This window comes from Hermetia illucens, chromosome 1 (assembly GCF_905115235.1).
Source record: "Hermetia illucens chromosome 1, iHerIll2.2.curated.20191125, whole genome shotgun sequence".
Taxonomy (NCBI): domain Eukaryota; kingdom Metazoa; phylum Arthropoda; class Insecta; order Diptera; family Stratiomyidae; genus Hermetia; species Hermetia illucens.
This window is the reverse complement of record NC_051849.1, coordinates 93,304,460-93,332,127: the sequence shown is the minus strand read 5'-3', so window position 1 is coordinate 93,332,127 and position 27,668 is coordinate 93,304,460. Positions and strand designations below refer to the sequence as shown.

The following is a 27,668-nucleotide window of genomic DNA, read 5'->3' as shown; positions in this document are numbered from 1 at the left end:
TTCCTCCGCATCCAAGCCTTTCAGAAGGAAGGTTTGCATCTTCTCTTCCTTTGAAGTGTAGGTGAAGTGAGGAGCCTTCATTCGCTCGAGGACCTCCCGTGCTTTTTTGTAATCTTCAATTTTATTACATTTGACTTGGGCTCTCTCGGCCCCCGTCTTTTTAATAACAAAATTTGAGAGCCCCGCGCTCCTATTAAGTAGAGTGGCTAAATCTCTACAACCTAATTTATAAACATTAATGGGGGGAACCCTTTCCCCCTTTTCTTTATTTCGGGTGCTAATTGTATCCCCAGTCGGACCATTTTTAAAATTTTCACTCGTACTTGCATTATTTTTTACATTATTTAACATTTTTTCTTGAGTTTTGTTTTTTTTCTTTAATTTTTTGGAAACATAGACCAAAAACTCACCCAATTTTCCATCTTCACTACTGCAACTTGCCTGGTTAGCATCCTCTTCTGGGACATTTCCATCGCCACCGTTGTCGCTGACTCTCGTATTATCTGCTTTACTGCTCTCTATGTCCTCCATACGGACAGATTCGCTGTCGAGAACTTGTTCGCCCTCAAGGCAGCCCGGTTCCTCTATGACTGCAAAAGCAGTCGAAGATAGCTTAACCTTTTTTCTGGCTACCTTTGGAGACGGCGGGCCCGCCTCCCCAGCCATTAGCTGCTCTGTAAGCTTTCCATTTTTTTTATCAATGTTGTCATTTGCTTTTTGAAATCTTCGAGTGTCTTCGCCAGCTCGCCATTTCTTCTTTCAAGATTGGCTATCCTCACTTTGGCTATTTGCAAGTCTGGATCCTCCTCGTTGCGGACTCCACAAAACGATCCGAGTGCCCCTAGGCCGTATGGTGGGGGCCGGTCTGGTGCGCCACCCGCCGGCGGCTCGCCGCTCATTCCCGCCAAGCCAAAAAAACGAATTTTTTCTCAAAACTTTTTAAGGAAAAGTAACTTAGATAACAACTCAAAAGTAAATTAGTTTCAATTAAGTTTTAAATTATATATTATTAATTAAGTAATATAAATATCTTTTTATATTCTTGATAAAAGTTAATTTAATTTCAATTTTAAATTATTTGTATTAATAATATCAATTTGTAGACACGTCCGTTCTCCACAAATGTCAGCCTACTCTTCACGGGGCGGAGTCAGCTCACTCTAGCTTTGTCAAATTTCTTCTATACGCGGCGCACGTGACCGCGTTTTTCTCCTTTCCTCTGCCTTTCGCAATTTATCTTCAATAGATGCGATCATGGAGTTGACCGCATCCCAATTCTCTTGATGTGCTAGCATTTTCTGCACCAGATTTTCTGGTACCAGCACCTCTCCTAGAGTCTCCTTTAGATTCCTCCTTTCTTCCACAAATCTCGGACAGTGAAAGAATATATGCTCTGGGTCCTCTGGGACTCCATCACAATTTGGACATCTGAGATAGTCCTGAAGGCAGAGCATACTCTCAGAGCTGTCCTCCTGTAGACTGCATTCAGTTTGCTAGTGTTAACTGGCATCCACAATGCCTCGCTACAAACTGGGGTCGCATAGAGCATGATTGAGGTCACCACTCTGGCTATAAGCAACCTAGAGGTATGCCGTGGCCCTCCCACGTTCGGCATCATCCTCGCCAGGGCCATACTGGCAGTGGATGATTTATCACAAACATACTTTACGTGTTGCTTATAGCTGAGCTTCCTGTCTATCACCACCCCCAAGTATTTGATGGTCGGCTTGGAAGTGATGATATGATTTCTGATTCTAACACAGGCATAATATCTCTTTCGGCACTTAGTGATGAGGACCGTTTCTGTTTTTTTCCTCCGCAAGTGTCAGACCAGAGCTCTCTAACCAGCATTTGACAGCACTGATTGCCTCGCTTGAGTATAACTCATCATCTTCGAGATGCTTTGCGACAACAACCAGTGCTATGTCGTCAGCGTAACCCACCACTGTGGCTTCCTCCGGAAGGGGAAGATTAAGTACATCGTTATACATGATGTTCCACAGTAGTGGGCCCAATACGGAGTCCTGTGGGACACTCGCGAAAATAACGTACTCCTGGGGTCCGTCATCGGTGTCATACCAGAGCCTCCAATACTTGCTGGCACTACCCTTTCCGTGAATTGCATCTTCGGCCAAGCAAGTAACCAATTTGATGGCATCAATGGTTGATCTGGCTTTACGGAACCCATTCTGCCGATCTGAAAGGCCGCCTTGGCTCTCAACAACCGGGAGTAATCTATTATAGATTACCCGCTCTAACATTTTCCCCACCTTATCCAAAAGGCATATAGGTCGGTATGACGATGGTTCACCTGGAGGTTTACCAGGCTTAGGCAGAAGTACCAACTTCTGTCGCTTCCATGCCGCTGGAAATATTCCCTCGAACATGCACGCTTCGAACAACTCAGCGAACATGTCCGGCCTGGATTTCACGGCAAGCTTAAGGGCCTTATTCGGTACTCCGTCCAGGCCCGGCGCTTCATTGTCTCATATTCTACCGCAGATCTCCAGTAGCTCGTCTCTGGTGACTGGCGGAATTGCCGTCACATTCAGAGCTGGTTGGAATGTGTCGGTGCTTTCCTCTTGCGGGGGGAATAACCCCTGGATGATTTTCAGCAAGAGGGTAGGACACGTTATCTGCGGAGATGAACGGCCTCTGAACCGTCCCATCACGATTCTATAAGCTCTCCCCCCACGGGTTTACGTCCGCTTCTGAGCAGAGCTCTTTAAAGCATTTTCTCTTCCTTCGCTGGATGGCGACCTTGAGGGTTTTGCGGGCTGCCTTGCAGGCGCACTCTTTCTGCTCTTGATCGACTCTACCTACCGCCCTCTGAGCCGCTCTTCTGGCCGGTCTGCCTGTCTGTCTGTCTGTCACAAGCACTTTTCTCAGAAACGGCTATACCGATTGACACGAAATTTGGTGAGAAGGTGGGAACTGTGGACCCCCAGACATGGAGTGAGTGCCATCCTTCTAGGTTGAATTTAGAGAGGGGTCCCCGTACACGTAAAACGGGGGTGTTTCACCGAATGTGGGATATCAAATGAGAGGTTTCGATTAGTACTTTTCGAAGCCGGGCTTATTGTTGAGATTTGTTAGAAAAGCGGGGAGTGAGAGGGGTTGAAAGTGATGATTTCTTTAACGGACCCGTTCTTAGAAACTACCCAACCGAAAAATCTGAAAAAATTCATGAAGCTGCCTCTATATGGTGCCCAGGTCTCAAAATATTCTCCGTATCGATATCTGTCAAATTAAGTTAATAATAGTATATTACCATATTTTTGGGAAAATTGAGTAAAACCCCCTTAAGTTTATCCCAGAGATATAAAAGTTGGTAGTAGTATAAAATCAAAGTTTGATCAAAATCATACTCTTAGTAACAAAGTTACAGTAGGTCAAAGTTGTCTTTACCGTGTAAATAAAAGCCTTAAAAAGTGTGTAATGATGAGAAAATGAATTTCATATAAAATGATGAGGTTTTCGAAATATATGTTTTATTGCTATCGAAGCTCGCAAAAGAGATATTGGGCATTGCTGTACATTTCAATTTGAAAGGATTAGAAAATTTTACGTCAATTAAAGATTCTGTCGTACGAACAACTCATGTCAGATAACAATCAAAATGGCTCGAGAGCTTAATATCATCTGGCTATAGTGTAGATAAAGATAATATGCTATTTCAGCAACAGTCGGACAGACCTGAACTCAGATTACTTAATTCCGTCAGTCTTCAATCTACAGTTAGTGTAAAAAGGTGCAAATTTTGAGTGTTTCTCGGCAAACATGAAGCGTGCTTTGTGGTTTAGTTTCCTGGTCCTCTTATCATTGATGAACGTGGGCAACTCAGCCAAGATTCTTGGTTTGTTCGTAACGTACAGTAAATCACATCTTATTATTCATAAATCTGTAATGGAACCCTTGATTGAGCGAGGACATGATGTGACAATCGTAACGACATTACCTTTGGAGGATTCGGGTAAACGTTATCGCCACATACAATTAGATGTTCCACCAGCACCAAAAGAATTTATGTCAGGAATTGTAGAAACGTCGCAAAGCCTCTTTGGTTTGCTTCTGAATACAAAGAAAGTAACAGACTTCTCGTTAGAATATAGTAATTTAGCACTGCATGATCCGAAAATGAAGCGTCTTATGGAAGAGGAGAGTTTCGATTTAGTTGTGTTTGGCGTTTTCTTTAAGGTGGTAGTCTGGTAACTTGAGTTCAAAAAATCGAAAATTATTTTTGTGCTTAATTTGAAAGTGCAATGTCTTGAGAATATACTGTGAAAATTTCAGACAGAAATTCGAAATATTTCGGGAGTTATAACGAGTTTCCTAGAGCGCCTCGGAGTCCAACCTTTCAAGTTGACCCACAGCTGTAACCGCTTGGACCCTTCTTTTGTTTGCGCGCATTTTTATACCTGGGTTGACTCTGTTATTCTATTATATATATATATATATAAATATATATATTTATATAATATATCTTTACTTTAAAGTATATTCAACTCAAAATTCACAGTACTCGTTAGTATTTGATCGTGCGTTGACACGTAAGCATCTAAGATGGATAGGAAAGGAAAAAAACGTGGTACGAAAAGTCCTGGAGATCCAGGCATCAAGCGAAAATTTCACGGTAATAGATACACTGCTGAAAAAGATGTAACATGTGTGAGCAAGTCTGCTGAAAAATTAAAAAATTAAGAAGATATTGAAGTAGCCATTGATGAGAGCTCAACTTACGCTCTTTTAAGTTTTACTTTAGTATTCAGTGCTTTAGAAAGTGTTCTGATTTGTAAAGCTTGCAAGAGTGATATAAAATTTCTTAAAAAATCTCAAGTTGGATTGGGATTTAACTTGTGTATAAAGTGTAAGTGCAATGAATTCACTACTATTAATTCTTGCCCAAAAGTGAGGAATGCGTTTGAGGTCAACAGACGTCTTACTTTTGTTATGCGACTACGCGTTTTTCTCAAAACATTGTTTTTCTGGTCGGCCCGGGTCCTAACTTTTTTTCTACTGAACCGATTGCTTTCAAATTTTAACAGGCTGTTCTACACACGTATAGTTCTCGTCGGTACTAAAGAGAATTTTTTCCACCCCTAACTTTTTATTTTACAACCCTTTCTTTGCTAAAATAAAAGGACTTTTTTTTTCAAAGTCCGCCATTTTGTGATTTACGCTTGAAATTTAACTTCGGTAGATCCGACCAGAATGAGATGTCTATAGATTAAGAATAATCAAGAATATTTGATTTCAGATGACATCAAGAGCCAAAATCACCCGGGCCACCCATGTGCATTTTTTTTGAGGTTCCAACTTCGAGTGACAATAATAATAGTTATAAACTATTAAATTTTTTCAAATAAATTTTTTTTTATATTTTCAATATGTAAATAAAAACACTCTAAATATTCAAGATAATTCATTTTCATTTTCCTATAAAAAACCACCCTCCAAAAAAGTCATGAAAATAGGGATAAGTTACCAGACTACTACCTTAATATGTTTCAAATTGGCGTCGCTGCTCATTTCAAATGCCCAATTGTTATGAGTTTTATGCAACGGCCTATGAGGCTAGTTAACACTATCGTTGGCAACCCTTTGGAGGTAACGTATGTTCCTGAAGTTTTCGTTGGAAATGTGCAACCACTCGGCTTCTTCGACCGAGTTAAAAACTTTTTGATGGTGTTGGCGATGGATATTAGTTTCCTGCCGTATGTAGATTACAAAACAGAACATCTTTACAAGTAAGAGTACAAAATAATAGATGCATATATCTTTTCTATTAAAGAAAATTTCCTTTATGCAGTTATAACTTTCCGTCGGAAAAATATCCCACTTATAGTGAAATGCTGAAAAATATTTCCCTGGTATTAACCTGCAGTCATTTATCGGAAGGCGTTATCAGACCAAATGTCCCAGCTATTGTTGAAGTTGGAGGCATTCAAGTCAAATCGAAACCAGATCCCTTACCAAAGGTAAGTAGATAATTCAGATACGTACAAAAACGAGATATTTGAAATATAATTAGAAAAATAAGTCGGGAAACCGGAAGCTCGACGGTTGAGCTAAGAAAGGTTTTGTGTATTTCTTTTATAAAAATATAATATTTCAGTGGACATTTGTTCCATTTGTATCTAGCACGTAATGTACATGCGCATTTTATGTCAGAATATTCACTTTAGCGTGATACCGACATCCAAAGTTTTATTATTTGCACTGAGGCGACAGCTTTGACCTACTATAACTTTGTTACCAATAGTGCAATTTCCACCAAAGTAGGTAGGATCATGCTTTAGGAATTCTAGGATGAACTCAAAGAGGGTTTTGCAGTCAATTACTAAAAATTATATTAACTTTATGTGAGTAGATATTGGCATGGAGAGTATTTCGAAACCTACGCCCCGTATAGTAGCAGCTTCGTGATTTTTTTCAGATTTTTCGATAACCGTTTCTGTGCAAAGTGCGTGTGACAAACAGATAGACAGGCAGTAAACTTAACAATGACCTGTAAACATTAAGATTGGTAATTCAGCGATCCGTTTCTATAAAAAATTTTTGGCATTTTTTTAGAACAAAATTCCCTCCGAGTGCCAAGTTCGACTACAAAACGAATATTCCTTTGTGTTTAGCGAACAGAATAATTGTCTTAATACATATATGCTACGGGGATAGCTAGAACTTGGAATGACCAACCATAAGACGAAGAACATCATCCAGGGAGGGGGAGCGTAGTACATTTCTCAGAAAATACCCTACCGACAATCTTATAGAAATCGTGAAGTAGTCCCAATATAATCTCTAGACTTTGAAAAACCTTTCGAATCAATATTTATTTAAATAAAGTTAGTAATAGTAGCCACAGTTGGTCCCAAGCTTTGTTGTGAATGGAGGAGGGATGGTTGCAGTTTGAATGGCTGTACACCACACAGCGTCTCAGGGGGTAAGTGAGGAAATTGCAAGAACTTTGCAATCTTGCAGATTACTCGCTAAGGAAGCTATCACCACACCTGGCAGCTGGGTATAACACAAATCTAAAAACGAGAAGAAAGAGGAACTTAAGGTCTGGTACGGATAACCGGTGCAAGTCGTCCGATATGGTAATTGGGTCCGGTACTCGCAGTGGACAGCACGGCGTCGAAATCGCTAATCATGGAACAATTGGACGTCTAGGCGCCACGATGACAAGGAGCTTTGCTCCGCCAGCTGCAGCTGTTTCGCCACAATCTGTGGGAACCACTTCAACAAGTTTTCGTAGGCAACGGATGAAGTGGACTGAGAAAGTGAACTTCTTAATTATCCGCTCCTACTACGAAATAACGGCGGGGCAGATACAAAATCTTACCGCCCCTCGTTGCACCAGAGATTCGTCGAGCGTTTCCCAAAATCGCGCATGTGACTGTGAGTTGCAGACCAGTACCGCTTTATAACTCGCAGCGACACAATCCCGGCCATCATTAGGGAGGGTGTTCGACTTGACGTCATCGGGGAAATTGGTGACCGAGAATCGATGGGGGCAGAGGCGGCGGCATCAACAATACCACGCCGCAGGCAACAGTTTCAGCACTCGCGAAGCACTCTTCTCTACCATCCAGCTCAGGTTGCTGCTGAGGTTTAGGACGAATTCCAAAAAGGGTGTTCAGAATTCTCGAAAATGGATCATTTGCATAGATCAGGTATTCCCTGGCACTATGCACCCCCAGCAACTCCGATAATTCTGTTTCAAATCAATGATGAGATTGCATCTCAACTGTGTGCTGATATGTCGCTGCTGAAACTACAATCACCTGTGTATTGTGGTGCAGTAGCGGCTGTCAGATTGCACGGTCAGAAGATTCGTTTTCGTGTTATTGGTTTGAGTGACCGAAAAGATACACCATGGAAAATTCGTCCAGAACGTTGGCGGGATTCATTAACGCAGGGCATTACTAGACTGATTTAAATCAGCACTGGCAATGCTAGCAGACGTGTGGGAAATACAGTGCAGAGGGTTAATAGGAACTATGTAATCCCCAGTGAGAAACCCATAGTTGAAATTCTGTACACACTAAAGTAGAATTTTTCTGTCTTATGCAGTCTGTTACGGCAGTATGAATGAACTCATTATCGACTCGGTACTTGTAGAACAGGCAACTAGAGGCCAAAGAAATCTATTTAGCTGCTATATCAGTTTTGCCAAGCCTTTTGACAGCGTCCCACATACCTGGTTAATTGATGTCCTTCGCCTGTATGGAATTGATCCGAAACTAATAAACTTTTTGCCGACAGTAATGGAAGGGTGGCGTAGCCCTATCAGCGCATTTTGAGGGTACCAGCACCTCAGAGTCCATTCTTATATGGAGGGTCATCTTCCAGGGAGATTCATTGAGTCCCCTTTTGTTTTGCTTGGCACTGAACCGACCATCTTAGAAGTCTATTGCGAATAATAGACATATTCAGTCGTGATATTCGGATGGAGTTTGGATTAGACAAGTGTCGAATTTAAGCCATCCGCAAAGGTCGTCATCACGACCCGCATGCCGGATATAGCATTGGTGACCTTCACATCGAAGCTATAACCGAGACAGACTTCTACAAGTACCTAGGAATTCTGCGAGGAACCCATGCTTGAGTTGGTGATCGGAAGGATGCTCTGCTGTCCGATTTCTTGCGACATGTTAGGCTGGTGCTGAAATCGCATCTCTCGGGGAAGAATAAAATAAGTGCGTCAAATATACTCGTTATCCCTTCACTGGCTTATGCATTCGGAATATTGCCGTGGACGAAGACAGATCTGGAAAACGTCCAGCGGCGGATACGGACAACTATGTCCAAACTCCAAATGCCTCATCCAAAGTCTGCCGTGGAGCGGATGAACCTGCCTCGTTACATCGGAATTAGGGGCGTGGTTGACGTGGCGGCACAACATCATCGCCAAGTCGACTCGCTGCGCGTTTATTTTTACAGCAAAGAGCAGGCGAGCAGCTGTTTGTACGGTAGATTGTGGGCTATTTCTACTTAACATGAAGGACCTCTCAATCCTGTTAATGGGGTGAAAGCAGACAAAGAGCGAACAGATGGTTGTGTACTTTGGAGCTCTTTGCTGAGACGGAGGGATTTATTTCTGCCATTCAGGACGGTGTGCTCACCACCCGAACTTATAAAAAGTTCATAATGAAAGAGCGGGTGGAGAATGACCAGGGCAGAATGTGTTGTTCGGCGAACTACACTGTTATAGCGCGGTGCAATACACAAACAGGCACAATGTTGTATGTAAGGTAATTCATCAAAACCTTGCATACAAGCATGGACTGATCATGGCAGTATGTTCGGTTTACCGATATGAGCCGCGAACAATACTTGATAGTTCTTCTTACAGCATGTGCTGGGATTGGCAAATTCTAACTGATTGCCACATATCATGCAACAAGTCTGACGTGCTGTTAGTTGACAAGACGGGACGCTAGTATTAGCTAAAATCCGGCATCTGCCGAGATTCTGATAACACGGAAATAATATTGAGAATTGAAATAAAATTACGTCCTATTAGGTACCCTACTATACCCCCTTTACTGGTTATAGTATATCTACTAACTATATTGTGCCATAGCCTACAAAAACTTTATTATGTTCCCTATTTCTAGTCATTTCAACCTGGCATCTGGTACTTAGCATTCTCTCAAGTGCCTCAACTCGCTTTGCACTAGTGCCGGATACTGTTTAAGAACATGTGTGAAAGTGTCGTTACTACCTTACCGAAATTGAAGGCATCCAACATATCTGCAGACACTTCCCTAAGTCATAATTTACCCAGCAGTGGCTAGGCCTAAATGCCTTAATGGTCGCTTGACTGTCGGTTAGAGTAATAATGTTCCACCTCCTATAGTTTCTCTCGAGGTTGAAGGAGGCATAACTATCTCTGGCACATATCTCCGCCTATAATATACAGATGTGCGTATCCATCGGTTTAAAGTACGCTTTCCTGGGACCAATGACTATGGCGCCGGCTCCCTCTGCTGCGAGTGATTCGTTAGTGCACCAGGTAATCATCGTAAGTCACTGCCACGCTCGCTGAGATTGCCGCCAAAGGTGTTTCAAACTTCTTGTCGAGATGAAACCTCGTTTTCGTGTTACTCCTTGGTATCAGAAGTTCGGGATACGGGGGTCAACGAACCATCGAATTATAAAATGCTGGAGCAACATAAATCGTAATAAGGATTACGGTATTAAAACGGTTGGTGGAAACCCGATTACCATTAACAAAGTTACAGTAGGTCGAAGTTTTCGATTTCGTGTAAATTCACTGTAACCTAAGACACATTGAAATCAATAGTCAGACGTCGTTCATACACATTACGACCTACGCTCAAATGGAACTGTGCCTCCAAATATTATGTGATATATATTTGAAGAGCATATGGAATACATAAAAGATGAACCTTCAAGCCTTCGGTTTTTAATTTGTTTTACTCAGCGACATTTGTTTTATTATTTACTGGCGCTATAGAAGTGCCACCCCAATTGTATTTTAATTTATTACAAATGGTACAATACTTCTATTTACATATATTTGCGAGTTCATTATTCTTATTTGGTATACTGGTATTTTAGGATCACTTCTGATTTTTCTGGTTTAATCCTGTGTTTTAATGTCATATGGTTGCCATTCACCCTGGTATAGTGCCATAACTATCCTAAGGCTCGTTTCACACACACGGTTCCATTGGTCAAGCTGCTCACTTTACCCAAATAAAACGCGACTAGCAACCCATGATTAAAATCCACTCCACTGTGAGATCAAAGCCCCATTCCCCCCATGTTCCCATGGATTCCAACCATATTGAAATTGGCTAAAACCTATTCCTAACGTGGGAACATTCTGTATGGTTTTAATTAGGTGCCAAATAGACACAAGCATTGAAGCCAAAGCTCCGTTTCACACTTGTCGGCAGTGATTGAAACTGAACCTGAAATGAATTGAAAGAAGCCTTTCCTGCCATCGTTTACATTTGGTCAACTCGTCCACCGGTAACTCGTCTGTGCCCTGACCAAGTTATTTGTTCAAAACAAGAGGAAATAATATCGGCGACAAGATGCAACATTGATGAAATAGCAATATCTTGTCTGTTTTCCAAAGCTAATAGTAATTCACTTGACACGTCTATATTTTTGTTGGTAACTGACAACAGCCATGACAAGCGTCCGATATTTTCCGGATTCTGTTTTATTTCCAAAGTTTTGTGAACAGACCGTCTCACTACTTCAGGGTAGACCTGAGACTGATGCTTAGGGGCTATGTCTATATCTGATGTGTTTCCTAATTATAAGATTCTGCTGATTGTCTAAATTATATTAGCCCATAATGAACTTATGGTATAACCCTGGGCAGGACAAAAAGCCGCCACTTCACCCACCAGGTCTGTATAAAATTGTTAGATCCTGTGGAAAACTCTACCTTAGGGAGACTGAGAGAACATTACAGTAATGGATTAAGGCACACGAAAACGATGTAAAAGACAACCGTTTCACAGAGTCAGCCCTAGCAGAACAGAAATTGGTATCGTGGCATCAATTTTACTCCGACAGAACCAAAGTACGTTGCACTCACTTCCTTTCACAAACAGAGCTCGCAACGTCATATGATCACCGAACCGTCTCCATTTTTCGGCATCCGGCTAGGTTTTGGGACGTAACTTACAACTTCAGAGATAAAGACACTCAGTATCAGTATACTCACCAATATTCTCGAGCTCCAGAACAATGCGATCGCTGTTCGGCCGTTACTCTTTCTCTACAGCGAAACGTAGCGAATAGGGCAAGCGAAGGTAAACGACCATCAGATGATCACATTGTTGAGGGATAATGTCTGCGCCTTTCTTTCCACATATTCAGAAAAGAACTTGTTGATCAACTGCTGATGGTAATATCGATCTGATTAGGTATTTTTTCCCGGTTCATAGAAATCCAATTGACCTTGTGGTGAAAGTCCCTATCACATGTCTGAGCAAATTGGTAATCAGTTCACCGATCATAAAAAGTACCCTTTTCTGCTATATCAAAAATTCAAAGATACGTAGCTCTACACTAGTTAGATACTTCTTAACGTGCAAATTTTGCAGCCAGTAATCGACGGAAGCACACGATGCTACTATGCCCAGAATTCGACTGCTTCCCTGGCCAGACTAAGCCTAAAGGAAGAAATGTTCTCCGCTAATTGGGAAAAGCAATAGTTTTTGTTGCTTTCAAACCATAGTCATCTGCAATGCTAACGATCGTTGAAGCCAGCTTGTCGGACCGCCAGGATGGTTTTCGACGACCTCACTCTACGCAGGATGCAATAAGCATGGTGGCTAAACTGGTTCTGGCGGCTGCTGTGCTGTATTGGAATTGAATGTCAAAAATGCATTCAATTTCGCCGACTAGAACCGGATTGACTGCGATAGGTGTTCCCGGATCAGAAGGTACATAGTGGCAGCGAGGGTATCACAGGGCTCGATACTAGGCTCTCTGCTGTGGGATGTTATGTATAATAGGGTGCTCGCTCTTTGGAAAGGGCAAAGATTAACAACATTTTAGCAAAGAACTCAGATGATGTGGAAGTCCACGCTACGGGGATAGTAGTTGCGGTCCTAGTTAGGGAAAGTCAAGCTGACCTTAGCGAATGAGAAAGACGAAGCAGCCTTAATAACGAACCATGGAAAGAAGAACACTGTGAAGTGGAATTCGGTGGATAGACGGTCGTCTGAAAGCGTGTTATGAAATATCAGGAGAATGCCAAACTGAGCTGGAGGGAATATCTAGAGTACGCATGCTAACAGGTAGTTAGTACCACCGTGGTATTAGCGAATATCGCCAAGCTGAAATATCGAGGAATTGCTAGTGCATGGTGCGCCCTATTCTCCTTTAAGCGTCAGCACTATGGGCGGATAGCTCAGTGGTTAGAGCACTAGGCTGTAGTACACAATCCTAAAATTACAGAACGAGCTGCTGACTGAGAGGGACAACATCACTGCCAAGTCAACCCACTGCGCGCTTATTTGTACAGTAAAGAGAAGGCTAGTTCCTTGCATGCAGCTGTTTGTACGGCAGATTGTGGGCTAACTCTTGTTAACTTGAAGGACCTCTCCATTCTCTTAGTGAGGTAAAATCAAACCAAGCACGCAAAGATGGCTGTGCGAGGGATTTACGTGTGCCATTCAAGATGGCGTGGTTACCACCCGAGCTTACAAAAAGCTCATAATGAAAGAGCGGGTGGAGAATGATCAGTGTAGAATGTGTTGTTCGGTGTTAGAGATGTTGAGCCATCTCATTTCTGACTGCACTGTTATGGTGGGGTGCAATACACAAACAGTCACAAGGTTTAATGTAAGATGATTCACCAAAACCTTGCATACACGCATGGGCTGATCATGGCAGTATGTCCGGTTTACCGTTATGAGCCGAAAACAGTACTTGATAGTTCTGCTTACAGCATTTGTTGGGATTGGCAAGTTTTAACTGATCTGACATTCCGTTAGTTGACAAGTCACTCCGTGTATAGTATTGATGTTACTATCCCCCATAATAACAACAATGAACGGAAATACGTGTAGAAAAAGGTGAAGAATGAGCCACTGATCAAAGACATTTGATGTCTCGAGAAATTGTCAGCTACTGGTGTTGACCTAAATCCCTCACGACTTCCCTGGAGAAAGAAATACACCAGAAATACACCATTCTGCATACGTTTTCGATGTTGCGGGGGGTTCCACCGACATAACCACCGACCACCACCATCAGCGCCCCTTTAGTTTTTAAGTAGGTAGGATCATCCGAGCCTAAATGCTTGGCACTTAGTGGTAGTATTAGCTAAAATCCTACATCTGCCGAGATTCTGATTACTCGGAAATAATATTGAAAATTGAAGTATATATGGTTATAGTGTGCCATCCAAGCCTATAGCCAACAGGAACTTTATTATGTTCCCCATTTCTAAGCATTTCAACCTGACATCTGATACTGTGGTGGTGGTCAAAGGGTAGTATAGGTCCCGGGGCGAAACGTGGATTGGTACCCACGATGGAGCATAAAACCTGGCAAATGCCTGCTGAACCAACACCAACAGCTCTACGACCAAACCCTATCTCCACCTCCACGTGGTGACCGCTGGGAGCTCTTTCTTGACGAAAAGCTGCAGACGGAGAAGGATGAAGGCGAGTCTCCCGCGCCTAAAAACGGGACAAATTGTACCAACTGGTCCTCCAGGTTGGGGGTTGGGTAGGGCTGACAACCCTACACGGAAAACAACCTGTTACGAAGCCACAACAGGAGCCTCGAATAGGACGGATGTTAAAACGACGGACCCGGCAACGACAAAGGAACAACGATTTGCGCATTTTCTCATGGAACGTGCGCTCCCTGTACAGAGATGAAGCTGATAAGCCGCTAGCCGATACCCTGTCCCAATATAGGGCTGATGTAACAGCGTTGCAAGAGATGCGATGGACAGGGACCGGTTTCCTGGAGAAGAGCCACTACACCATATATTATAGCGGCCATCCAGTAAACCATGTGCTCGGAGTAGGTTTCTTAGTCAGCCAAAAAATGAAACCTGCTGTTATCGGCTTTGAAAGTATAAGCGAACGGCTATGCACTCTGCGCTTGCGAGGCAAGTTTAGAAATATAAGCCTCATAAACGTTCACGCCCCTACAGAGGAGACTGCAGAGTCGGAGAAGGATACCTCCTACGAGGCAGTAGAAAGAACCCTCGAAGCCTGTCCCAGATATGATATCAAAATCATACTTGGGGATTTTAACAGCCAAGTAGGGAAGGAGCCCGTATTCAGGCGATACGTTGGCTCCCATAGCTTACACGAAAAAACAAATGATAACGGACTGCGGACTATTCAATTAGCAGGGTCACAGGAAATGGTTGTTGGAAGTACCTGGTTTGCGCAGAAGGCGGTCCACAAACATACGTGGGCCTCTCCAGACGGGACCACTTTCAACCAAATTGACCACGTGTTGATCGAACGCCGCCACCTCTCAGCCTTGATGAATGTCAGAACATATAGGGGGGCCAATATAAACTCGGATCACTATCTCGTTGGCATGGTGCTCCGAGCTCGAATAACAATACCACCTAGAATCCCCTCTGACAATCAGGTGAGAGTGAACACTGAAGCCATCCACAACACAACTCTCCGCGACACCTATAAGAGGGAAATGGATGCCGCAATAACCGCAGTCAACAGAGGACCTAGAGATGAAGCATCAACTAATGATCTTCACAACCACCTGAAGAACGTTATCATGGATACGGCCACAAATATACTTGGCCCCAGCCGCAAAAGGAGTCGGAACGGCTGGTTTGACGATGAATGTAAGCTAGCAACAGAACGGAAGAATGCCGCATATCGAGTAATGTTGCATTCTCAAAGAACGCGGGCACGCGCAGAGACTTATCACGAACTCCGTCGAGCGGAGAAGAGATTTCACAGACGGAAAAACGAAGCCTGGGAGAACCAACAAATCTGTGAACTAGAAAAGTACAGGGAGCAACCGCACCAGGCGCGGAAGTTTTACCAACAAGTCAGCAGGATGAAGTCTTATACACCTCGATGCTCATCCTGCCGAGACAGAGAGGGAAACCTGATTTCCGACAGAATGGGCATATTGGAGCGATGAGTTGAGTACTTTGATGAGCAACTGAACAACCAGAACATCGACGAGTTGGAGGTCCCGCCAACTGAAGACGACCGACAAATACTGCCACCACCAGGTATAGGAGAAACAGTCCGTGCAATTCATCGGCTAAAAAATCATAAGTCGCCAGGAGCCGATGGAATTACAGCCGAATTGGTTAAATATGGAGGCGACCAGTTACACCAAGTGGTTTATCAACTTGTGCTCAAGGTATGGGACAGCGAATCAATAAACGACGATTGGCAGCGAGGCATAATCTGTCTCATACATAAAAAGGAAGATATCACACAGTGCAGCAATTATAGAGGTATCACGTTGCTGAGTACCATCTATGAGATATTCTCCACTATCTTGCTAGGCCGGATAGCCCCATATGCCCAGAACATCATTGGCCCATACCAAAGAGGCTTCACTCCAGGCAAATCAGCAACAGATCAGATTTTCTCTCTGCGGCAGGCGATGGAAAAACTGTTGGAATATGGACAACAGTTGCACCATCTGTTCATCGACTTTAAAGCCGCCTATGATAGCATAGCCAGGGTAAAACTGTACACGGCCATGAGAGAATTCGGTATCCCGACGAAGTTAATAAGACTGACTAGGCTGACCCTGACCAATGTGCGAGGCCAGATAAAAGCAGCAGGATCACTCTCAAGACCATTCGACATCAACAACGGTCTACGACAAGGGGATGCGCTATCATGCGTCCTCTTTAACCTGGCCCTCGAGAAGGTGATCCGTGATGCTGAGGTGAATGCAAGAGGTACGATCCTCTTCAAGTCCACCGTACTACTGGCCTATGCTGACGATCATCGACATCATGGGAAGAACCACCCGAGACGTTCAAACTGCCTTCATCCAGATCGAGCAGGCGGCGCGAGATCTTGGGCTGCACATCAATGAAGGCAAGACAAAATACATGGTGGCAACGTCAGCACCGAAGACGAATCAACCAACAACATCAAACCGCACTGGTCAAACACAAGCACGAACAAGAATAAGGATAGGGGAATACAACTTTGAGACCGTTGACAATTTCTCCTATCTAGGGTCGAAAATCACAACCGATAACAACTACGATGATGCAATCCGCGCACGGTTGTTGTCAGCCAACAGAGCCTACTTCAGCTTACAAAGACTGTTCCGCTCGAAACGTCTCACCATAGGGTCAAAGCTCTTACTGTACAAGACTATGATCTTGCCAGTCCTCATGTATTCCTCGGAAACTTGGGTTCTTAGCAAGAAGAATTGCGAACTCTTGGCAGCGTTCGAGAGAAGAATCCTCCGAAGAATTTTTGGCCCCCTACATGAGGATGGACGATTCCGTAGCCTACACAATGACGAAATCTATGAGCGATACCATGACCGTCCGGTTGTGGATAAAATCCGGCTCAATAGGTTACGGTGGGCGGGTCACTTAATCCGTATGGATGAAGATGATCCCACCCGGAAAGTCTATAAGGGCAATATCTATGGTAGGAAAAGAAGACGAGGCAGACCCTGCCTAAGATGGAGCGATGGCGTGGGCCAGGACGCCAGACAGCTTTTAGGGATATCGAATTGGTGGACCTCGGCGCAAAACCGGGATGTCTGGAGTTCCTTATTAAGGCAGGCCTAGACCAGATACCGGTTGTTGCGCCGTTGATGATGATGATCTGATACTTGGCATTCTCTCAGGAATGGCAATAACAACAAAGACACTCTCTGGATGTCCTCTATTCCGGGAAAAAATGAAGGAGATATGCATATTGCGTTATTACTACCCTTTTAGTTGCCTACGAACATTTGCTGGTCGCTAGCACGCTGTTCAAATTCGCTAGAATCAATATACCAATTGCATGATCCCGTGTTACGATACGAAAGTTTAATATTATCTCAGTTTAAGTAGAAGTGAGCTTAAGTAGATAATGACCAACGTAGCAATTTTTGGACAGATATCAGCTCAGACTGTTTAATTCTGCTTCCAGTTGATATAGGTGGAGAGAAGCGTGCGTATATCGGTTATTTCAGTGCAAACATGAAGCGTGTTTTGGGGTTTAGTTTCGTAGTCCTCTTATCGTTGATGACGGTGTGCGAATCAGCCAAAATTCTTGGTCTGTTCACAACATACAGTAAATCGCATCTTATTATTCACAAATCTGTAATGGAACCCTTGATTGACCGAGGACATGATGTGACAATTGTTACAATGTTGCCTTTGGAAGATTCGGGTAAACGTTATCGTCATATACAACTGGATATTCCAGCAGCATCAAAAGAATTCATGTCTGGATTTACGGAACTATCAAAAAGTCGGTTTGGTTTCCTGCAGAATACAAGGAAAGTGATGGAGTTTTCTTTAGAAAGTAGTAATTTAACGCTACATGATCCGAAAATGAAACGTCTTATGGAAGAGGAGAGTTTCGATTTAGTTGTGCTTGGTGTTTTCTTTAATATGTTTCAAATTGGCGTCGCTGCTCATTTCAAATGTCCAATTATTTTGAGTTTTATGCAACGACCTATGAAGTTAATTAACGACATCGTTGGAAATCCAGTGGAGATAACCTACGTTCCTGAACTATTCAACGAAAATATACAACCACTTGACTTCTTTGAACGGGTTAAAAATTTCTTGATGGTAGTTCTGATGGATTTAACTTTCAGGCCGTATCTGGATTATAGGATAGAGAATCTTTACAAGTAAGAGCATTAACTAATAAATCTCTCCAACTCAAGAGAATTTTCTTTGCGCAGATATCATTTTCATTCAGAAAAGTACCCAACATATCAGGAGATGCTGAGAAATATTTCGCTCATATTAGTCTGCACTCATTTCTCGGAAGGTATTGTAAGACCAAATATCCCAGCTATTGTTGAAGTTGGGGGAATTCAAGTTAAGCCGAAGCCAGATCCATTACCAAGGGTGAGTAATTTTGTAGATGTAATAAACTGAAAAGTAGTGACGAACCCGAAGGAAGTCCCTTCACGTGTGAAAGATTTTGGCGTTTTGTTAAATTTGAATCTTTGTGTGGACCACTGTTCCACAATAATAAAATAATAACAATGTAGGAGTATAATGCCGAAGGTAACAGCGAATTCACAAGAGAGTACGATTTTGATAGCCTATCACTTTGTAACTGTTGGAATACGGACATCAGTTGCACCATCTATTCATCGACTTTAAAGCCATGGTAAAACTGTACACGGCCATGAGAGAATTCGGTATCCCGACAAAATTGATAAGACTGATCCTGATCAATGTGCGAGGCCAGATAAAGCAGCAGGATCACTCTCTAGACCATTCGGCATCCACAACAGTCTACGACAAGGGGATGCCCTATCATGCGTCCTCTTTAACCAGGCCCTGGAGAAAGTAATCTGTGACGCTGAGGTAAATTCGAGGGGTACGATCCTCTTTACGTCCACCCAACTACTGGCCTATGCTGACGATATCGACATCGAAGAACCACCCGAGACGTAAAAAACTGCCTTCATCCAGATCGAGCAGGCGGCGGGAGATCTTGGGCTGCACATCCATGAAGGCAAGAGAAAATATATGGTGGTAACGTCAGTACCAAGCAACAAACAACAAACCGCACTGGTCAAACGGGAAGAATAAGGTTTGGAGACTACAACTTTGACGCCATAGAAAATATCTCCTATCTAGCGCGTACGGTTGTTGGCAGCCAACAGAGCCTATTTCAACTTACAAAAACTGTTTCGCTTGAAACGTCTCACCATAGGGTCATAGCTCTTACTGTACAAGACTTTGATCTTGCCAGTAAAAACTATTCCTGCTTAAAATATTTGTCGGATTTGTTGATCATGAACTGCGTTTTCTCTATTGCCTTCTGATCCTATTTTGTTGTCGTAGTTTAGTTTCCTTTCTTGTATGCTCCTGCAGGTGTAGGCTCTGTTGATTTTTCACTTATATCGGCTATGTCGCCGTTTCTTCAATGGATGTTCTTGCTGATTTTCTAGTGCGCGGAATATGCATAGAGCGTGTTATGTTCCGGTCTTGTGTAAAGTGACTTAATGCTTTGTGTTATGGCCATTCTTTTCATTTTCTCTTTTTGGAGTTTGACGGAGGATTCCATGTTTGTTTAGGCTGTGAGCGAGAATTTTATGAGCATCTTTATCACACAAAAATATCTAAAATTCTCGTCTCAACGCCTTCTACACTCAGAGTCGAACTAATGATGCTCCAGTTTCCCGGGTGTTGCTTTCAGCTCAACTAACGGCCGGATGTATTGCCGTAAGGATAGGTTGAAGGCAATATCGAAAGGCTCGCATTACAGAGATGATGTGTATTAATGCAAAGAGTGTGCAACTATCGAAAATGTATTGCTACATCCCCGTTTGCCCCAAACTACTCAAGCAGTAACACGGCGGTTCGAAACTTCAGAGACATGTAGATGTTAAACAGAGAACATTGCAAATTGGGAGTAGAGTTCCCTATGCCTAACTGTTACCGGACAGAACTCTTCGGATCATAGCACAGGTTGTAATAATGGTGTCTTTTGCATCTTCATATATAGTCCGGTATTTTCAACATTATCTCGTCGCTGAAATTACGGCTGCGACTGCTTCGATCTTTTGTAGTCTCAAAGTCTACTTCGTATCATCGCCCAAGGGTCGTAGTTCCGATTTTTTCTTGCTATTTTTCAACATCGACTTTGGAGCACGCTCATTTTTCCTTGAGAAACAGAACTAGATTGGGTCTATTACGTGGCACGGCTAATCTCTTTTCTCAACTTTTCTATTCTTTCGTTGAGTCGAAATACCCAGAACGGTAAATTCCTCCTGCGCGTACCTCTGTTATTTGCTCCAAAATGTTGATTATGGAGACGAATCTGTGACACGGTAATAGGTGCTGACGACAAATTCTTTGAGTTACGACGTCTTGCTCTTCCAGCCTTAGTGGTTGAAGGTATAATCGCCAAAACACCTAAGGCAGAGAGAATCTGGGTTCTGTCTTCGTGCCTCTGGGGTCTCATCAAATGAATTTTAAATATTATCTCCAATTAATTTCCCACTAGCAGTGAGGAAGCAACAGAGCTCTGTTATGATATGGAAAGTTCCCACCAACAGCTTCAGACAGTTTTGGCAAGTAGCAGTAAAAACGCATTATTCCGAAACGAGCCAGCGTAAAGAGCGAATGAATCTCCTATGCTCGAAAGCCACGCCCACCAGTTTTCACCATGTGCTTCCAGTAATCGCTGTCTTTTATGTGTACATTTTTATGCCCTTCATGTATATTGATGAATTGTCTTTTTTATTGCTTCGGATAATTTTTGTTCGGGCTTTTCGTACTCAATTGCAAAATCGCAAACACAAAATTAAATAAAAATCGAGCCGAGGCTCGGCAAAGTGCCTGTATTAGCTCGTACACTAAACAGGGATGGAATTCCGCTGACTTCATGCCGGAGGCTCTATATTAGGAAAGGAGGTTGACCCTTAGCCGAGACCCTTGTTGTTGCGCTTTGGTCTGCCGCTCATCAGCCACGGGGTTTTAGGGCATTGCACAATTACTGCAGATTGTGCATATATATATATATATATGTAAGGTTTTGGTTATACTATGCATAATAGATTCAATGAATAAAGAAATATTTCCTAGATTACGTTCTTCTTTTAAGTGATCTAGGAGTAGTTACAGTGTACGGAGTTAAATCCAGATGAAACTAGAGGCTACCTGTGCAATTATATAAGCTATAGAAGCTAGAAAGTCTTAAATGTACTGGAGACTTTGGAAAAGAGGTCCCAAGGGGCATTTAGCACTACATGAAATAGCATTCAGGCGCAGCCGCTAGGATTTTAGGATATGGGAATTACGCACTATCGGCTTTGCACATAACAATTTGGTGCAGCCTGCAGGATCTATCAGCGACCATATAACAGGTCCAATGTTGCAATACCCCCTCACCTTCAAAGGTAGCGAAGGTATTTGCCGCTAAAATACGGTGTCGAGATAGGCGGATTACGGTGTTTTTTAAGGAGGTTAACTCCCCCAAAAGATCCACTGCTACTTATTTACAGTATTAACCTGCGATATCCGTAGCTAACCCGGTGGATTTTGTCATTATCTGTAATCCATGACAGGCGCTTGGTCGCAAGCATTTCTGCGTTTGCACCTCAGGTCGGCATTAATCTGGTACACCTGGTATACACATATATGTATCTATATAGAAGATCTACATGTCTCTGCAGCTTAAAACCGCCCCGGAAGTATTTCCGACAATTGGGGATGTATCAATACATTTTCGTATAGTCCAACAAACTTTGCGTTAAAATGCATCGTTGCTGTGATGTGGACCTTTGGATGTTGCTTACAGCCTTAGGCTGGTCGCCCCTCGAGCCGGATGTAGGCTTTTTTGACTATATATGTATATAAAAGTGAAAGCTCATGATTATTTTCTCTGAATTTAGTCATTGTGAATATCAAACGAAAAGTCATGGTTAATACTTTTCGAGTCGAGTGGAAGGGTAAATATTATATTAAAATGTGATATTCGTATCTCACAAACATTATACAATGGAAACGTCTCGAAAAGATCATCAAACTGAAATTCGGAATGCTTTGCACCCCGATATTTTCCTGACAAACATAATGAAAGCGATTTTCGATGTTTTCGAGCCCTTCTGCTCCTGCAGGTATAATAAAAAATGTTAAAGCTCTCCGAAAAGTTATTGCTTCCACCGAAGCTGCATTGTCGAAATGCCTTATTCTGAAACAGCATTGAACAATGGATCACTGGGGTATACTCCAAATCTAGTTTCATTTTGTCTTGTGCGATTACTTATATTTTCCTAGTTTCAATTTTTATCTATGGAAAATATCTCAAAATACAGTAATAGTGCTTATCATTCCCGATACTTTTAATTATACCAAGGCAGGCTGAATTAATCAACAAATTATTAGCGATTACATCGTCCGGAGTATTCATGATGATTCGACAATTTTTAAAATATTCCATTCTAAACAACCAGATTAGCCAACCAAGCTACAAGTGAAATTAAATGTAACAATATCTGTTACAAGTTCCATTCATTTAAAAGCATTTTTTGAAAGAAAGAACTAAAACCATTGTCACCACCTTCCATTTCTCTTGAAATTATTGAAACTTGTCTTGTAATTCATGAAGAAAATTTGCTTTGCTCAGTTTCCCAAAATTGCATAACAATTCTTACAACAGCATATCTGGAATTCATCCTTAGTAACAGGTTTGAAATACGCAGGTAGGAAATATATCAACATTTGTGACTATCTCCAAGCAAGCGGTCCAGGACGGATCGTCGCGTGCCACAATGGAATGAGCCCACTTCCTTCCTTACATGCCTGGTGACTTTACACTTCTGGCATGCGATGCACTCTCTGGCCCAGGAATTGACATCCCTGTTTGTGGAGGGCCAGAAGTATTTCTCGGTGACTAACCGATTTGTTGACCTTATGCCGGGATGCGCTAAGTCGTGAACCGCTTGGAACACTTCCTTGCGAAAGGTAGCCGGAATGTATGGCCGAGGTCCCTTTTCTGAGTCTTCGCAGCAAAGAGAGAGGTTTGAACCGAACATGGGCAATTCCCGAACTTTGTATTTGGGGTTGGATTTGAGGCTCTGAATTACTGCGTCATCCTTCTGCGCCTTGGCAATAGCCGAGAAGTCGAGTGAGGCGGGGGTGTTAACCTCGGAGACGCGAGACAAAGCGTCAGCAACTATGTTGTTCTTGCCGGACACGTGCTGGATGTCTGACGTAAACTGGCTTATGAAGCTCAGGTGTCGTAGCGTAGCGTCGTGGCGAGGGGACGCTTTGTAGGGCTTTTGTTTCAAAGCATATGTGAGATGCTTATGGTCCGTGAACACTGTGAACGGCCTGCCTTCTAGGGAGAAACGGAAGTATTTGATGCTCAAGTACGCGGCGAGCAGTTCTCGATCGTAGGTGCTGTAGTTCCGTTGAGCGGGGTTCAACTGTTTGGAGAAGAAGCTCAACGGCTGCCAGACTCGATTCACCTTTTGGTAAAGAGCACCATCTACTGTGATGTCAGAGGCATCAACAAAAAAGGCTAGGGGTGCATCTTGCAGAGGAAATACCAAGAGTGTAGCAGAATTGAATGCGCGGACAGCATCTTCAGACCGCACGACCTCTCGTGTGTCCTTAGTTTTGGGGCCAGACAAGTACGCGTCCAAAACGGACTGGTGTTGGGCGGCCTTGGGCAGGAAACGACTATAGAAGTTTAGCATACTCAGACTTTGAGGAAGAAGCGACCAAAACATCATCCAAAAAATAGGAAACAGAAGTTGAGGTTTCGGAGGACCGAGAGGATGAACCTTTGAAAGGTTTGCGCCGCATTGCACAATCCGAAAGTCATCCGGGTGAACTCGAAGAGTCCAGAGAATGTGCATATTGCCGTCTTTGCAATGTCTTCTGAAGCCACAGGGATTTGATGATAAGCCTTGGTTAAGTCCAAGGGCGCGAGGTGATGCGTAAAGTCGTGGATGAGTGGAATTGGATATCGGTCAGGAACAGTCTGTGCATTTAGCCTTCTGTAATCCCCACATGGGCGCCATTCGCCGTGTGGCTTAGGGACCATATGCAGTAGAGAAGACCAACAACTGTTTGAGGGCCTGCAGATACCCTGTTGAACAAATTGTTCAAATTCTTTCCGCGCAATAGCTAGTTTCTGGGATGGTAGAGGATGCACCTTCTAGAAGATCGGGGAATGTTAATGTGGTGCTGCACATTGTGCCTCACTGGTTTTGAGAGACTGCACTCGGTAGTAATTTGGCTGAACTTTTGGAGAAGTGCCCGAACACAAGAGTCGGTAATGTCTTCTAAAAGAACCGAAAGATTATTGTCTGGGTGAGATGCCATTTGCCCCGACGAATTTAGGTTGGTCGTGGGATCTATAAGGGACTTATTTTGCAAGTCCACCAGCAACCCATAGTAACACAAGAAGTCTGCGCCTAGTGTGGGGAAGCTGACACCCGCCAGGGTGAAACGCCACGAAAACGTCCTACGCAAGCCAAGACTCACGTCCATATGTGTCGATGCGGGAGGAATTTGCTGCCGCCAGTTTGTGGAGAAAGTCGAAAGCCTCGTCCAGCGCCGCCTGCATCTCGGCCACACTAGCTGTTATGGCGTGCACTTTGTCGGCCGAAGCTGCCAGTGCCTCCAAGGAACCGGAGACGCACGCGAGGACTGCCTGGGTGCCCTCCGGGAGCCGACGCAGCCAAAGCGTTTTCATCAATTCGTCGTCGATCTTACTCCCACCCAATTGCTTCATTTCGCGAGGTAATTAGCTGGGAGTTCGATCGCCCAACGTTAGGCCTGCCAGCGAGTAATCTAGTTAAAAACACAATCCTCATTTTGTTATTTTTAAAAAAATATTTTCATATTCAAGGTTCCGCATACGGGGACAGGTGGAAGGAATAGGAAGAAGTTAATTTATGTTAACCTTTCTGAAACCGTCTCCAACTCAAAAAAGACTGAATTTATCAGCACGTCTGTTGTTTTGCCCCGATGCTGTGAACTGGTTTATGTGGTTCATCGATCCTTGTATTGTCTTTGTGTGCTTCCTTATTTTTTAGAGATAATATCCTTCTTTCACCTCCTTTCCATTGAATTCGGAAAGGCTTTCTATCCCGAAAATAGAAAGTATACTTGACTGGAGGATGGAGAAGGGTTTATGGGCTACGCAGTCTTTCGCTGATGACACCTGCGAGGTCTTTGCCGAATCATGTACCTTCGCCAAGTGGTTCTGGATTCGGGGAAGAAGGCAAGCAGAAAATTAAATAATAACAATCAAATCAAGTTCGTGGGTCTAACAAGCCGCTGCACCCTTTCCAACCGCATTTGGGAATAGAATGTCTGAGGCATTGAATAATTTCTATATGTGAATGGCTTTGGGTCTGCCGAAAGCGAGACAGAAGTAATATCCGTCATGATCATCATATTATAAATATCATATATTAGTTTCAATATCGGTTTTAAGATAGGGAGGTAACAGATGAAAAATTGCAGCGGACTCATTTCGAAAACTCCCCGGTACAAATTTGAAAAGTTCACATATATAAAATCCAGATCCCAAAAAACATTCCGTCAACGAGAAAAGCAACTTTTATGCAGTAATGAAATGAACCCTCGGAACCTGCCCCACGTATAATATTGAAATCATAGTTGGAGATTTTAGCGGCCAGGTAGGGACAGACAACATGAAATTACCAAAGACGACGGAATATGCATTATCTAAGTAGCTACATGGCATAAACTGGTACTTCCAGGTTTGCGCAGAGAAAACTCTACTTACAAATATGACTTTTCCCAGACTACTTTTAAACAAATTGATCGAATATTAGTTAAGCCACTACTTTTCAAGTTGGATGAATGTTAGAACATATATGGGGACCAGTACAGATCTGGATCACTACCTCATTGACTTGGTGCTATGAGCTCGAATAACAATTCCATCTCAAATCTTCCTTGACAATCAAGTGAGAGTGATCACTGAAGTCACCAATAACAGTTATCTGTAACACCTATAAGGTGGGTCATAGGTACCACAATAACTCAAACTTTCAGATGTCATATAGATGAAGGTTCGACAAACCTTCATAGTCACCTGAAGAACATTGTCGTTGATACGGCAACAAAAATATTTGGCTACAGTTGAAAAACAATCCGAAACGACCAAGCTGCTACAGACGGGACAATACAGCAAAGAACGGCACATGCAGAGACTTATACGAAGTCTATCGTGTAGAGAAGTGATACAGGCTGACGAAGAAAACTTGGAAGAACGAGCAGGTTTGCGAACTAGAGAATAACAGGAGGCAAATCGCACCAAGTCCGAAAGTTTTACCAGCAAGCAAGATGAAGCCATATTCACCTCAATACTCATCCTGCCAAGACAAGATATATTAGGTATTAGGTATATTAGGCCGATGGTATATACCAAAGAGGTTCTATTACATTGGGCATGCCATTTCCGTAGAAAGTCGAAAGACATGTTTGCGTGTGGTACAAAATTCGAATATTGTTTTGTTTTTACAAAACGCCTTGAAAAATATTCAAGGCGTCACATAAATAAATGTTCTAGCTTTAACCCTCTAGAAGTAAAATGATGTTCTACCAGAAAACCGGAACTTCATTTTGAAAAAAACGGAAAGTATTTAAAAATTAATTTCCCTTATGATTTCTTTACAGGACCTTGAGAAATTTTTGGATGGCGCTTCTAAGGAGGGGGCAGTCTATTTCAGCCTGGGTTCAAACGCTCGCAGTGCTGATATGAATTCTGAAACAATAAAAATCCTCTACAATGTCCTTTCTAAATTAAAACAACGAGTTATCTGGAAATGGGAAGAAAACGAAAGACCAGGCAACGCGTCCAACATCCTATTTAAAAAGTGGCTTCCTCAAGATGACATTCTAGCCCACCCTAATATTAAACTTTTCATTACTCATGGAGGACATGGAAGCGTAGTTGAATCCAAGTACCACGGAGTGCCGATGGTTGGAATCCCACTTTTTGCTGATCAATTTGCAAACATCGATGCCGTGCAGAAGGCTGGACATGGCCTAAGTTTAGGAAAAGAGAAGATTACTGCCGAGAGGTTCAAGTCCATTGTTGAAGAAGTCCTCAGTAATCCAACATACAGAAACAAAGTTCAAGAATTTTCTCGAATTTACAAAGATAGGCCTATGAGCCCCAGAGATACAGCTGCATATTGGATAGAATATGTTATTCGACATAGAGGTGCAAAACATATACAAAGCCCAGCTGTGTATATGAACCTCATACAACTGTATGGGTTAGATGTACTTGCATTTTTACTTGCAATTCTTTATGTTGTAATTAAGATATTAGCCTTTGTGTTTAGGGAAGTTTTTCGGTTATTTTTTGGAAGAAACTCTAAGAATCAGAATAAGGACGGGAGCGAACAGAAGAAAAATCAGTAGATATTAATTCGGACGTCTGTAGTTAAAGAATATTTTTTCAATAAATTCTGTTGCCTACCAACAGAGAAGTTTT

The 27,668-nt window shown here is 42.7% G+C and overlaps 1 protein-coding gene across 3 annotated transcripts; it reads left to right on the top strand.

The window, feature by feature from the left end:
- The first annotated feature begins 3,712 nt into the window (after positions 1 to 3,712).
- Positions 3,713 to 27,668, top strand: LOC119650123 (UDP-glycosyltransferase UGT5-like). 3 transcript variants are annotated; one of them, XM_038052667.1, is made up of 5 exons: positions 3,713 to 4,192; positions 5,498 to 5,747; positions 5,810 to 5,978; positions 26,843 to 27,013; positions 27,044 to 27,668. In XM_038052667.1, exons 1-5 carry the CDS (start codon positions 3,781 to 3,783, stop codon positions 27,593 to 27,595), a joined length of 1,554 nt encoding a protein of 517 aa, XP_037908595.1. In that variant the 5' UTR covers positions 3,713 to 3,780; the 3' UTR covers positions 27,596 to 27,668. The 3 variants fall into 3 exon arrangements, with proteins under 3 accessions (XP_037908595.1, XP_037908580.1, XP_037908587.1); XM_038052652.1 differs by having other exon boundaries at positions 26,843 to 27,668; XM_038052659.1 differs by lacking the exons at positions 3,713 to 4,192; positions 5,498 to 5,747; positions 5,810 to 5,978 and adding exons at positions 17,645 to 18,342; positions 18,397 to 18,565 and having other exon boundaries at positions 26,843 to 27,668.